Below are 14,741 nucleotides of genomic sequence, written 5' to 3'. Positions count from 1 at the left end.
AGGACTCAGCAGCTCTCTGGAACTTTTCAGTGACAGTGGCCGGTCTCCACTCTCTGGTTCTTCAGCCTCCTTCAGCCTCAGTGCGCTGTCTTCTCTAGTTTCTCTGTCACCCCATCCCTGCTCCTGCCACCCTCTTGGACTGCCCAGCTGCCTCTTCAGCTACAGAGAAGCCAGCTGCCTTGCCACCTTTTATAACTTGGCTGGTTAGCCCCACAGCTGTTGTAACTGCTGTCACTTTGACGCTTCTGCTGTCACTGCCACTCTGCTCCACTGTTTGCATGTTTTCTTCATGTCATCGGCTCACCCCACACTACTACAGTAGACGAAAACAAAAACCGCCCCAGAGAAGCCTTTTCTGGGGCCTGCGGCTGTAAAAACAATGGCAAGGGCCGAGGGAAAGGTCTCCTTACCCCTGGAACCTGAGAACCTTACATAACCAGAGAAGGGGTGTTGGGCCAATCACAGCTCATCTTGCATGTAAGTGAAGGTTTGTGTTTGCACCAATGGACAGCTTCTTTATTTCCCCATCAGCTGGGTCATCAGGGTCATCAGGGAAGTGGGGCCCCATGCACCTTCCTGGATGGTTGTAAGACCATCTAGAGTTCACAGAGACTTTGTGACGAAACAAAACAAAACAACAACAACAACAAAAGTCAAACAGCCCTGGCTGAGGCTGCCCCTTCAGGAACTAGTGCATCCAGTTGTGACTGGTAGGTAGTTGTTTCGAGGCTTCTATGGGATGCTCAAAGTGGCTGGTGCTGATGTAAAGGTGTAAGGGTGGGAGGCTGGCCAGATGCCTCACATTTATTTTGCTCAAGGTGGCCAGGGTATCAGTGGAGAGTCTAACAGCTGCCATTAGGGGGTCAGATTGTCTTATCCCCTACATCTTTTCTTATTTATAGGAAAACAACACCCCCCCCAGAAGGAATGCTTAAAATGAGAATTTAAAGAAAGATCTTATGATTGACAGGAATATGACTTTTAACAGAGGTTAACAGTGGTGAACACCTGCCCAGTAGCCTAGAGGGAAGCATACACCGCCTCTACCCAATTCTATACCTCCACGCTTGCTTCCTGCACTTGTTTTTGAGCTTGCGCTTTGAAAGCAGGAATGAGACACATGTGCACCGTGGAGCAGCTCGATATGTAGAGTGACATTTCTCCTGCTCCCAGGGGCACCCAGGCCACCTGTGGAGATTCTCCGATGTCAGTTTGGCAGAGGCATGCCCAAGATTGTGCACTCTGCTCTGGGTGGCTATGGAGGCAGCCGGTTGTGCTGTGAGACACCACAGGAGTGCTGGCTCCTAGACTCTTCTCCTCTGGAATCACTTAGGGGGACTTGAAGACTTATTATGGTCTGGACCCCACTGCCAGAGATTCTGATTTAAGTGGCTCAAGGGAAGGCCTGGGCTTTGGACTTGTTAAGTCCTAGATGACCCTAAGAGTCTAACAAGTTTGAGAACCATTGCCCCAGAACATGGGATAAGCTTCCACCGGTGGGACACAAATATTTAACAAAAAAGGTTATTTTAAGGAATGAAAGAAGAACTCTCACCTTTTATTATCTATTTATTTTGTCTAAAACTTAAGTTAGATTCAAATTCTTCAGCTTAGGCTTGAACCAAATTGAAACTCTACTTGAAATCAAGACCGTGGCATTCTTGATACTGGATTTGAAACGCCTTGGTCTCTTCTGTAGTTCCTTGTCATTTGCTTTGATAAGTCACACACACACTGCCCCCCCATCCCCCCAGTCCATCTTTCAGTTATACCTGGGCGATATTATATTCTTTTGCCCAGGTAGGCTGCCTTAGACGCCCATCGGTACCCAGTAGGGGGCTGTTCGGTCGTAAGCTTATCAAGAACTGCCTTTGTAGAGTTGTTTGGGTCTCCTCTGCTGCCCAGTTTGCTTTGCATCCCAGGGAAACCCATCAAAGGAACAGTGTGATGCTCCCTCAGAACTACTTCTGGGAGTTTCTTCTCGTTACTCCTTCCCACTCCCCAGAAGGCCTCACAAACCAACAAAACAACCATGTACTCCATCTCCAGGGGTCTAACTTCTGGTGAATTCATTCCAATCTTTCAAAGAAGCACTTGCCATGTTCCAGACTGCCTTGATGAGGTCTTTTGGCCCCTCAGGAGCCTGTGCACTCTGAGAGGGAAGGCCAAGGCCCTCTGGTGGTTTTAGTGCATCATCTTATTTAATGCAATACAGCTAGCTGCAAGCCAGTTGCTCTTGCCCCCACACCCCATGGATGGTTTTAAAGGGTACAAGAGGGACAGTGTCTATTCAGTATCTTCTGGACAACCTTCTGGAATGAGATTGCAGCTTCCTCATTGAGTGCTCAATACAGTGCTTCAAAAATCTTGGGTTTTCTTGCCTTTTTTTTTTTTTTAAATATTTTGTTCCAGTAGATGAATTAAGCAAAGCTCTTTATTTAATTAGTTAGTCTGTTTTTAGTATCATTCTAGACTAGGGTCAATGGATGTTGCTGAAAATGTCTATCTAAATGAGTCAGTTTTGAGAAAGTACGTTGTGGTGGTTTGAAGGTTCTTGGCCCCCATAATCTCATGGGCACTGTTAGGAGGTGTGGCCTTGTTGGAGGAAGTATGTCACTGTGGGGGCAGGCATTGAAGTTTCCTATGCTCAGGATAATGCTTAATGTCTCAGTCGACTTCCTGTTGCCAGCAAGGTGTAGCACTCTCAGCTCCAGCACACTGCCATACTCCCCATTGTGATGATAATGGACGGAACCCCTAAAAAGGCAAGCCAGCCACCATCAATTGGATGTTTTCTTTATAAGAGTTGCAGTGGTCATGGTGTCTCTTCACAGCAACAGAGAACCCTAACTAAGGCATATACAGATGAAGCTCTGAAGCCTGAGGGATAAATAAGGACTGTTCTGGCAACATGTGCCACTATCTGTAGAACAGAAAAATGAGATGTGCGCACAAGTGAAGCGAATGTGGTCTGTTGGGTATTGGAAAAAATGGGAAACATGGTGATATGGATGAAACTGAAGTAAATCCAGAAGGACAACCTAGGAAATTTAAAATAAGAGCTGAAAACTCAAGAGTAGGTGGGGTGTATGGCACACACCTTTAATCCCAGCACTTGAGAGGCAGAGGCAGGCAGATCTCTGCAGGTTTGAGGCCAGTCTGCTCTACAAAAATTTCAGGTCAGTGTGAGACCCTGGAGGGAAAGGGATGGAATGGAAAGGGAAGATCCATCCTTGTGGGCCACAAAGAAGACTTCTCAGTTCTCTCTCGAGGTGGTGGCAATAGTGTCCTGGTTAGACAAGGCAGAGAGTGAGAGAGAGAGAGAGAGAGAGAGAGAGAGAGAGAGAGAGAGAGAGAGAGAGAGAGAGAGAGAGAGAGATGCCTGATTTAGCTCTAATGCATCTACAGCAATCAATTGTAAGTCTACCCGCAGAAGCGCATTCTCTTGTTTCTTTTGCTACTAAACATTAGTGAGCCTGAAAGAAAGAAATGTGGAATATTCTGTTCTCTTTTTGTCACCAGAAGGTGGATTTTTCCCACAACGAAATTTCTGAAATGGGTGACCTGTCAGCGTACCACACTCTCACTCAGCTAATTTTGGACAGTATCCTTTGAATGCGTGAAGGGGAGGCCATGGTGACTGGAGCCGTTGGAGAGGGTGTTGCAGACTACACAGAGTGGCATCACATAAGTGATTTCCCTAAAGTGTGTGGCTCATGTAACCGAATAAGAATCAATAGTCATAAAATGAGGAAGGATGTTTGTTTACCAAGGACCAGTTCCATAGCCAAAGCTTGCCACGGGCTTCTCACCCCAGCAAGCGGAGGGCTGTCCATGACATGAACGTTAAGCTAGTTCTTGATTCTAGAATTAGGGAAGTTATGTTAAATGAGCATGTGTCTTCAAATTTACTTAAACTTTTGCCTTATTTTATACAAATTCAGAGTCTGAAAATGTATATTTGTCATGACAAAAACTAATAGTTATTTTCCTGAGGAGTTCATACTGCTGCCTTTAAGTAAAGCAAGGCATTCTAGTATGTTATTTATTTATTTATTTTTTGGGGGATCAAACCTGAGATCTTATATATTCTTGGTAAGTGCTCTTCCACAGACCTCTATCTCTAGCTAAAACGTATTTAACTAAAAATAAAAGAGAACCCCAGTTTTTGATGTGCCTTCGGGAACATACATGTATGCAATAAATGAACCATGCTCCCATGAGAACAGAATGCAGGCTTCAACTTGTGGAACCTAAAAGGTTAACTGAAGATCTGTGCATCTAACGAGCTTGAACCTCTTCTTTACACCAGAGAGACTGATGTTCTCTGGGCAATAGGAGACCAGGGCCTTCTGTTGCTCAACAAGCATCTTTCTCTCCCCTTGAGAATTTGGGGGGGGGCAGGACAGAGCATGAATTGATTGTCCCGAGTGTCTCATTCCAGGGATGAGGCAGCAGCTTGTTTGCAGTAAGTCTGAGATTGCAGAGGTGGTGACCGTGGAGATGGACTGTGCAGAGAAAGTCTCTACTCCTGTGGAACGCTCAAACACAACCCACTTCCTTTCAAACTCACTAATGAAAAGAAGCAGTGAGCGAGCTGTTAGATGGTGCTCATGAGTAGCCCAACAGAGATATCCGATAATGAATTAAACGAAATGTTTCCATGGCAAGTCAGAGGCACACACAAATGCAGCACCTTCCTACAGAGCCACGGCTTCATGCTTGACCATTGTGTGCAATAAATGTTGAGAGAGAGAGAGAGAGGCATAAGGGAGGGAGAACTCAGAAGCCACATGGTTTGGAAATCACTCATCTCTGGCCGTGTAGAAGAGTGCTGCCAGAGGGACCTATTTGAACCAAGTATCTAGACAATTTGAGTGGATGTCAAAGCTAAGAAGCTGGCTATACCCCAAAGCCCTGCCTGTCAGGGGCTCAGCATGCAGAGGCCCCGTCTGCCCCTCACAGTACCCAGAGAACAGGACAGAGCTCTGGAAAGATACTAAAGTGTGCAGCCCAGAATTCCCAAAGAATGCAACTCTCACATATTATAAACTCATAATAAGGGATTCCCTTTAAAACATTTCTAGCATGAGGGTCTTAATTTTTTAAAAAATAAATTTAGCTTTCCATGTACAAAAGTAAAATATTAGAACTTTGTGAATGTCAAATAATGTAGTCATATCATAAAGAAAGGAATTACATTTTCTTTGTTGAATGTGTACATTAGATGTAGCAATTGAGTCTTATCACTGACATATAAAGAAAGTAATTGTGATACCCAGAGTAATGGAAATTCAGAATGTGGGCATATAGAATATATTATCGCATCTTCACCTGTGTTTGGAAAACTACAGAGACAAATAGCCAAAGCACACTGCTCTTCTTGAGCTATTAATGGAATAAAATTACAAATAGTTTAATACTAGAAACTTTACAAATATAATTAACACTAACAGATTTAGGAAATTAAGCCTTTTCCTCCCCTAAAGAAACTCAATTGATATATAAAATATAAGGAAATTCAGCACTCTTTAAAATTTTTTATTACATTTTATAATTTATTTTGTATGCATGCTTGTTTGTGGGTGCACACAAGACAGTGTCCACACGGAGGTCTGAGGACAACTTTTGGTACTCGTTCCACCGTAGGGGTCTCAGGGATCCAACTCAGGCCATCAGGCTTGATGCCAGGCAGGTGCCTTTAGGCATCTTTCCAGCTCCCAAATTTGCTACTCTTTCACAATATAACTCAGGATTCCAGAAAGAAAGAGTTTTCTCTGAGTATGTGCTCTACGAAAGTATTTTAGCACACTAATCTAAAAGTGCCAGCTGCTGGGAAGCACACAGAGCGAGACGATCTCTTTGGAACTTGTCTGTCTGTGCTTATGACATTGGCTCAGCCGCTTTGAGAAGACAGCTTTCAGCTCTCCTATAAAGGTGTCAGCACTCACTATGACCTCTTCCGACACTTCCGACTTCTACAGTTAATCACATGTACCCGGAAGCTTGCAGAGGAGTGTTTATTGTGGTGTTGGCTGTAATGGCAAAAATAGAAGCACACCAATTGCTCATCAATAAGAGAAGATGTAAATAAATAATGCTATTGTCAGGTATTAGCAAATGATAGAGGTGTGAAAATGGTTGAAGTATACCAAAGGGTTGCAGTAGAGATGGATATTTAAGGATTTTAGGTTGTATTTTATGTTTGTGTATGTTTTTGCCTATATGTATGTATGTATGTATGTGTGTGCACTTCATGCATGCCTGGTGCCTGGGGAGGTAAGAAGAGGGCATCAGATCTCCTGGAACTAGAGAAATAGATGTTTGTTTGTAAGCCTCCATGTGAGTGCTGGGAATTGAACCTGGGTCCTCTGCAAGAGCAATTCTAATGGATGAGCCATCTCTCAATCCCAGAGGGGAACTTTAATAAAAAACAAATATAACCTAGGTTTAAAGGGAAAGAGACAATTCAGTATAGTATTTTTGAGAAGCAGACACAAAGATTGAACAGGAGAGGTGTGTGTGTGTGTGTGTGTGTGTGTGTGTGTGTGTGTGTGTGTGTGTTAGAACTGAAGCTCAGAGTCTCATACATGCTAAGTTCTATAACAGACTCAAATCCCTAGTTCCCTTATATTTTAAAAAGAAAGTATAAGCTTAATGGTTTGTTCTAAGAATTAAAAATGGAATTTCCTTTCCTTTATTTTTAATGTATGTGTATGCGTGTGCATGCGTGTGCGTGTGTCCACACATGCTTGCTTTTCTGCATGTGCACCACATGTGTGCAATGTTCACAGAGGCCAGAAGCGGGTGTTGTATCCACCTCCCAAATGGAGTTACAGTTACAGGCAGCTGTGAGCTGCCTAATGTGGGCGCTGGGAACCAAACTCAGGTCCTCTGCAAGAGTAGTACATGTTTTTCACCACTAAGCCGTCTCTCCAGTCCCAAACTGTGGAAATTCTTACTTGAATCATTTGAAAATAAACCAATTATGTTTGTAATATAAAATGATTATAATAGATTATATATTAATATCTTGAACTATATTGTGAACTATAAGGCATCAATTTTTTTAGTTTATCATATTAGATTATTTCATCCTTCCTTATGTAGATAATTGATGCTTAATTGATAATCATCCTAATTACAAGGTGAGAGACTTAGGGTTTTAAGTAGATTTATTTATTATTGAGTAAAGATGTAGTTTATTCTTTACCTTTCAAGGTTGATGGGTCATTAATGAATTAAAAACATGGTTCAGGGTTTTAGAGGCCACCCAATGTTAATTATGTATTTATAGAAAAGGAACTGGAGACGGGGGTGGGGGGGTGTTCAGCACCTTGTTGGAGCTACCTGGTAAGCCACTGCCTGATGTTACTATCTGAATCATTTTGGTTTGCCCACTCGACAATCCACCAAGCGATTACTACTTTAAGAACACTGTCATTTAAGCTATATACATGTTTCATTCCTCCCTGAGACCTGCTTCTGTGGCAGAGACCACTTTTTAAGGTGATAGAGATCTCTCAGGATTGGTTGTGATTAAAGCCGGCACTGGGACTGTCCTCTGAGAGAGTCCTGATGGATTTTGGCCTGACTTCTCAGTGACTGTTTTCTGTCCACCCAAACCGTATTTTATGATTGTAGACAAATGAACGAGAACAAATGCCGAGCTAGTGAATAATTCACGCCAAGCGTTTATGACCTGCTGACAGCATTGCCAGAATGTAAAAATATATTGTTGGCTTCCCTAGGCCCCAGCCGTAAAGTTATGCTTAAGTGCCACAGGGTTCCTTCACTCGGTTTCCATAACAGTCTAAAATTCCACTCTAAATGATTTATTCACAAAAATGGTCAAACTTCAGAGCTGGAAAGCAAGGCGCAGATTTTGAGTTCTCAGAGCCTTTCTCCTGATAGGCCTCTTTTAATATGATGCCCCTAAGAGGATTAATCCAGGAAGCTAATTCATCAAAATAGTTTAGTGCTTTATCAGATTGTACTTCTTCTCAGAAACTCCCAAGACCTCAGAACGTGAAATAATAGTGTGAGGAGGAAAGGCAGAAAAGCGAGTCTTAAAGTAAGAAGACAGGAGATTAGAGGGATGGAGGCGTTGTGGCTGGGCAAGTGTGGCTAGCTGGGGCCTGGAGCTGCTCGCTGCACGGTCACGTGCACTGACTGTGATCAGCACCAGCAGTGCAGATAATGAGACTGCTGGAAAAGATGGGTAAGAAGCAGGGCCATGTAAAGACTGAGGTCATTCCTAGGAAGTGTGCTCCAGTACTCCTCAGATGCCCGAGCCATGGATGCTCGGATCTCTCGTATATGATGAGATGGAGGCTATGTCAAATGTTGTTACACCATGTTGTTGGGGAGTAATGACAGGGGAAAAGTCTATCTGACTTCTGTACAGAGGTAGGTCTTTGCATCGAGTGTTTTCATTGTGTGGTTGGTTGGTTGAATGAAAGGGTGTGGGATCTGTGCAGAGGCGAGGCAGGTGTATCCTTTACTTATGAGCCTAAGTAACTTACGGTGCCTGAAAGTCCTTCACTGTCAAGGGGAGTGAGACTTGGGAGGTGGGAGGAGATGGTAGGGCGTGAACAGCGTTCTCCACAGGGATGCTAGTTGAACTCCTTACTCTTTAGGAAATGCCTTGAGCAACCACAGTGGGATCTGCTGGAGCCTGGGCTTGTGGTTGCAGTGAGGCACTGTGCTTCTCCCCGTTTCTCTCCCCCCCCCCCCCGTTCTCATTCCAGTAAGCTTGACACATAGTAGTGACAGGTAGAGGGGAAGCTGGAGGCACCAGGGGAGCTGAGGCAGCCTCTGGGGTCTCAGAAACAACCTGTGATTGTTAGGATTTCTGATTACAGCTCCTGGCCCTCACCTGCTTCCAGGAGACTGCGTCTGGCAGCTGCCCACTGCATCCGTTCACTGTGCTGTGACTCGGAGCATCTTCCTCTTAGTTGGAATAGAGCTTCCAGGACACTATTGTTTGTGAAGCAGGACTTAAACACTTTGTTCTGTCTGACACCGAACAGATGGCTATTTGAAGTTTCCATGGCTTAATCCTTGTTGCCAAAGATTGCTTGCCGCAAAGATAGTTCATACACAGCTGTGTGAGATAATTTAATCTCTCATTTCCCATATTTCATGTTCACCTTTCATGATAGCCCATATCTACAGAGAGCTGGCCTTTGTCTATTTCCAAGACCATTGTTTAGCCAGCCCAGAGAAAATGGGATCTGAAAGACAGTGTTTGTGATTAAGTGTCCGTTTGTACGGTTGTTTTGGCAGAGACCTTAGTCATAGGAGATTTGAAATGGCATATTGACCACCATAAAATTATGTTTCTGTCCATTGGTGGAATCTGGAATCAGTAAGAGACACTCAGAAACTTCTGCGACATTTGGCAGCATGTCATTGTCTGGTTTTCTTACCCATCTCTCTCCCTAATCCAGCTCTTTTTGGATTCAATCCCAGCCTTGAGTCATCTGTTTCCATGCTATGATTCCTTGGCCAAATGTGATTGTAATGTAGTGATGAAGTGAGAGCCTTATAGGTGTGAAGAACAGCTCATTCACACCCTTTTTAGAACAATTAACCCTGTTCTTTGACAATTTCATGCATGGATATAATGTTTTTCTGGCTATTGTCATCCCCACCCTCTCTCTTTTCCGTTCCACTCCTGCCAGTACCCTCCCTTCCCAAGTCCCTTTTTGACATGCCTGACTTTTTGTTTGTGACTCACTTAGTTTAAGAAGGGCTACCTGTGAGGCCAGGGGTTTAAAACTATTCACTGGAGCCTGGTGACTCACCAGTGAGTACACAGCTCACTGAAAATAGTGACCCAACCCCCCAAAAAATTATCAGTAGCCAGTAGTTTGAGAGAGAAGGGGAGGGCTTCTTCATCTTGACTGTTGACAAGGCCAGCCTTAAGAAGCCTCCTTGTGCAGGCTAAAACAGCCATTGTGAGATGTGATTGTTAAGGGCTGTGTCATGCCCTGCAGGCGATTTTGCAGCCCTTCCCCCATCTTCCAACTCTTATTTTTTCCACCCCTTCTTCCATGACACTTACTCAGCGTTAGAGGGATGGTGGAACTGTCCTTTGCCTCACTCAGCCATCACTTACTTTCAGCACCTTGAGCAGCCGTGAGTCTCTGTTCACCATCAGCCACGGCAAAGAGGAGCTGCTCTCACTAAGACTTGACATTTGCATTCGTTCCTGGGCATAAATGGAAATATTTTGAAGGAAGTTTGGGTCCATGTCGTTTTAGCTAAACAACAGTAGTAAAGTTCCCCTGGGGCCCATGGCCTCCCCAGCCATGGGTTTTTGACGAAGTGTGGAGTACAGGCATGAATTCTCTCCTGCTGGGAAGTGCACCTCAAATGCAGAGACAATTGGTTACTCCCATAATCTTGTGCCATTATTGCTCCAGTATCACATCCAATATTTATTTATTTTTCCCCATGACTTAACTCCTAGCCTCATGCCAATTTGGTGTTATCCACCATGTTACAAATGCAAAATCTGATAGTGAAGGTTTGGTTGTGTAAGCCAGTTAGAGGTTTTGAATTTATCCTATTAATTTTTTAAAAATTTACCAGTGTGTGTGTGTGTGTGTATGTGTGTGTGTGTGTGTGTGTGTGTGTGTGTGTGTGTTTCACCAAGGTCTTTATGTGAAGATCAGAGGACCATTTTTTAGGAATTGATTCTCTCCTTCCACCATATGGGACCGAGGGATTGACAGCAAGTACCTTTACCTGCTCAGCCATTTCCCTGGCCCAACACTGGTGTGTGTGTGTGTGTGTGTGTGTGTGTGTGTGTGTGTGTGTGTGTGTGTGTGTATTTAATCTTTCCAAAGACTTTGAATAACATTTTCCTTAAACATAGTTGTCATATACAGACAACGAGATAGAAGACATCAGTGGGATAGAGAATTGCGTCTGCCTGACCCACCTGAGTCTGGCTGCTAACAAGATCACAGCAATCAATGGTTTAGGAACCTTACCCATCAAAGTGCTTTGCTTGGTGAGTCCAATAAGATACCATTTTTTGTAGAAGTACTGCCTATTGTTTAAGAAGTATATGAATTATGACCACTAGAATTTTTCTCAGCTCCTTATAGTGTCTGGTATGTATACGTGTGTGTGTGTGTGTGTGTGTGTGTGTGTGTGTGATATCAATAGTCCATGTTCAAGTCAAGCCAATTTCAAATTTGGTGTGCAAATTAAAAAAATGTAGAGAGTTGATCTCCTAGTCTGTGAAAGAAGGTATATTTTAGCAGGTAGTTTTTAATATTATATATTTCACTGGAGAGGCATAGGAAGCGTGCTCACAGCTGCCTGCACTTTAGTGCACAAAAATGGGCCACACTAGGCAGCCCATCTATACAAATGCATGCCAGTCTCCAAGTCATGCTGAGAAGACATGCATAGTTCAGTCAGAAAGATTCCATCTGATTGCCACCACTCAAGGAAAGTGCCTTTGTAAGCCCAGTGACATGCCAAGTGACCAAAACTCCAATCAAAACCGAGACTGTTTGCTAACAAGTCAGTAGGGTCCCAAGTGTCCCAAGGATGCCCATGATATTTATAAATTAGAATACAGGTTACTAGTGTGTGTGAGGGTGCTAATGCTGTGTGTGTATACAGGATTCTTCCTTACTTCCCCTCCCCCCTAGCCTTTGATGGCTCTCTTGGCCTTTATTACACCCGTCTGAGGGTGGGCCGGGAGCATTTCAATGAGGCTTGTATCTGACTAATGTTTAGGTCTCTCTCACAGGTGGCTGTTAAATGACATGCGTGTGCATTATTTTAATTTAAAAATTATTTTTTATTTTATGTCTTTGGGTGTTTTGCCTGCATGAATGTTTATGTACGACTTTCATACCCCGTGCCCAGGGAGTCAAGAAGGTGTCATAGGAACCCCTAGGACTGGAGTTAGAGTTGTGAGCCACCTGTGGGAACTGGGAATCAAGCCTGGAAAAGCAGCCAATGCTCTCAACTGCTGAGTTGTCTCTCCGGCCCGCTATGCACACTTTTTACACACATGTACAAATTCTTTAGCCACAAACCACTAAAGTTTGCTCTGTGATGGTGTTTCTTCCTCTTAAAGCTCAAAATACTTTCTGAAGACCCTACTAGCCCTCTGTGGAATTCAGAGAGGGTGGAGGACCGCCCTTCCACTGGCATTCGGAGAAAGGATTCAGGGTCCACCTGAGATTTTACATTTCTGTGCTTAAGGAGTGACGATTATTATTAAAAATGGCACATTTCACTTTCATTCTGTGTTTCATTAGTCACATAACCCTCACTGGCAGCATTCTTGCTATTTTTTTTTCTGCCAATAAATGAAATAGGCTGTTCTGTTCCCTATGCCTAGCACCCAAGATGGGGCCAGAAAACACAGAAAATACTGTGATTCATTTTTCACTGAAATTCTGTGATTGGAAAGTTGTCTTTTCCAAATTTAAATAGCATTTATAACCAAATGATCCACATTTGCTTCAGCAGTTTTTATTGACTTTATTTTTAATTCATGGATTCAGAAAAATCATTTATTTGATTCAGCTATTGACAAGAATTCAGTTTATAATATAGTAAGAAGAACGAACCATTTCCTAATACTTTGCTTTCATCTTTTGTGGGAAACATAAAAGCTGGCAAGGGAACCTCCGGGCTTGGCAACCGGCCCTTCTGTCCTTAGAACACAGTGACAAACCACTGCGAAGCCTGAACTTCACCTTGTTGGAGTAAAGGCCAGTTCAGTTTCCCCTGACAGACTGGTAGATGAGGAATGTCTCCTGATTTAATTTACTTCAAACAACTTCTTTCTAAAATTGGTTTTTCTGCTATTCACTGTCGGCCTGGAGGAAGTGTGGGCTGAAACTTCTTCATATCCACACTCAGGAGCAAGCCTTTGGGTTCCCAGTGCAGGACAAAGGCCCTACCTCACTGGCTTTCAATCAGAGATTCGGTGATTCTCACCTTCTCTCAGTCTGATCTCTTTTATAACCACAGGCTAGCTAATTAAACTTTTCTAAGCCCTGCTCTGCTCAGACCATCTACCACTTTGAAAGCCATCAGAGACGCTGAAGAATATAACATCTGTCCTGCGTATAGAAAGTCCTTCACAGTCTTTTGGGGGAAAGTGTATTGTATATAAATTTGATATGTGGGCAGTGTTTGAATGGGAGAGTGAGCCCTCATTTCAATACATTAAATTGATATGGATAGGATGGTGAGCACAGCATGGTCCCTTTCCTATTGCTTTTCACTTTTCCTAACTTTTTTGAACTTTGAACAGGAAAATTTGATTTTACATTGACAAATAAGGTTATAAGTTTTTTTCCTTTTTTATTACATTTTTCAAACATATAGAGGTAAAAAGAATAGTATAATAAGCTCTCATGGGCTATAACATACTTTTAAAGATTATTAACATTCTATTATGATATTTTAAGGGGCTATAGAATTATACCAGTGAGCATAAATTTGGCTCATTATTGAAATGAAATTTTATGAAAAATAGGATGAAAATGAGTTTCTTGCTATTCAATGTGCCAATAAACATTACTAGTGAAAATATTCCAATGAAAGGGAATACAGTAATTGAAATTTTCAGTTCTTAAGTCGATATTGAAAGTTTTGAATTTTTTTTTTTTGAGACAGGGTCTTTTATGTAGTCCTGGCTGTTGTGGAACTCACTATGTAGACCAGGCTGGCCTTGAACTTTCAGATGTCTACCTGCCCCTGTATCACCATACCCGGCCTGAAAGTTTTGAATGTTATAAGGATAAGTGAAATATAATATTAACTGAAAACTTGAACTTATTCTTTATGATAATTTTGATTCAAACCAAAGGTTAAAATTCACTATAACATTTTCCTGGTCCTTAAGGCAAAAGGGCCAAGGAATGCAGAGTATGTTAGGAAATAATTCAAAACTGAAAATTATTATTACTGCTATTGCCATGAGTGTGTGGAGTCTGAGAAAGAGGACAGTTATTTGAGTATGGGTAACTTCTTCCTGTTCTCATTGTCCAAGAGATGCTGATATGTGAATTATTGAAGAAGTAAGTTTGATTATCATTGTATAGTAACCTATCCAGTTCTGATGGCATTGAGGGAATAACTGTTGTTGTTAGCTAACAGTTCTGTACTCAGCACTAGGTTGGGGGGCTGTTTCTTCTGATGGGTTTGCTGGCATATTAATAGGTCAGGTGGGGTTGGCTTATCTGGGATTCTTTGATGGCTAGATTTTCTATTAGTCTCAGGGTATTGAGTCATAGGTATCAGTCTGTCAGTCTGCTATTTATTCTCAGTGTACTTTCCCGTGTGATTTCTGCTTGTCCAGATGACTTGTCCATAGTAGAATGGCTGGAATTCTCACATGGTATCTAGAGTTCCTAGGACCTGAAAGTAGAAGCGGCTTGGTTATCTTCTATCTTAGAATTAGAATTGACACGTTTCTGTCATACTCTTGGTGACGGGAGGTTTTATAGGCTACCTGAGGTTAAAGAGGAGGTTGTACAAATGTAGAAGTAACCAGACTCTGCCAACTCAACCATCCCCACAGACTTTGCAGGATGATGTCACTTCAGGATGTGTCTGGAAACAAAGTGTATGCGGGAGTTACAGTATTGGTTTACTGTCATGACTTTAGAGAGCAACATGAAGCTGTGCTGGTGTTTAGGTTTCAGGTGTGTGTCTCAGTGTCTTTTCCATTGCATTGACAAACTACTGTG

The 14,741-nt window shown here is 42.7% G+C and overlaps 1 protein-coding gene across 3 annotated transcripts in view; it reads left to right on the top strand.

The window, feature by feature from the left end:
* Positions 1-14,741, top strand: part of Lrguk (leucine rich repeats and guanylate kinase domain containing) — a 111,977-nt gene that overhangs the window by 14,018 nt on the left and 83,218 nt on the right. For all 3 annotated transcript variants that reach the window (XM_027391417.2, XM_027391413.2, XM_027391416.2), the window contains 2 exons: positions 3,523-3,604; positions 10,899-11,023. In XM_027391417.2, coding sequence (XP_027247218.1) covers positions 3,523-3,604; positions 10,899-11,023 — 207 coding nt within the window. The remainder of the gene's footprint in view (positions 1-3,522; positions 3,605-10,898; positions 11,024-14,741) is intronic.

This window comes from Cricetulus griseus (assembly GCF_003668045.3).
Source record: "Cricetulus griseus strain 17A/GY chromosome 1 unlocalized genomic scaffold, alternate assembly CriGri-PICRH-1.0 chr1_0, whole genome shotgun sequence".
Taxonomy (NCBI): Eukaryota; Metazoa; Chordata; class Mammalia; order Rodentia; family Cricetidae; genus Cricetulus; species Cricetulus griseus.
This window is presented reverse-complemented; position numbering and strand designations above follow the sequence as displayed.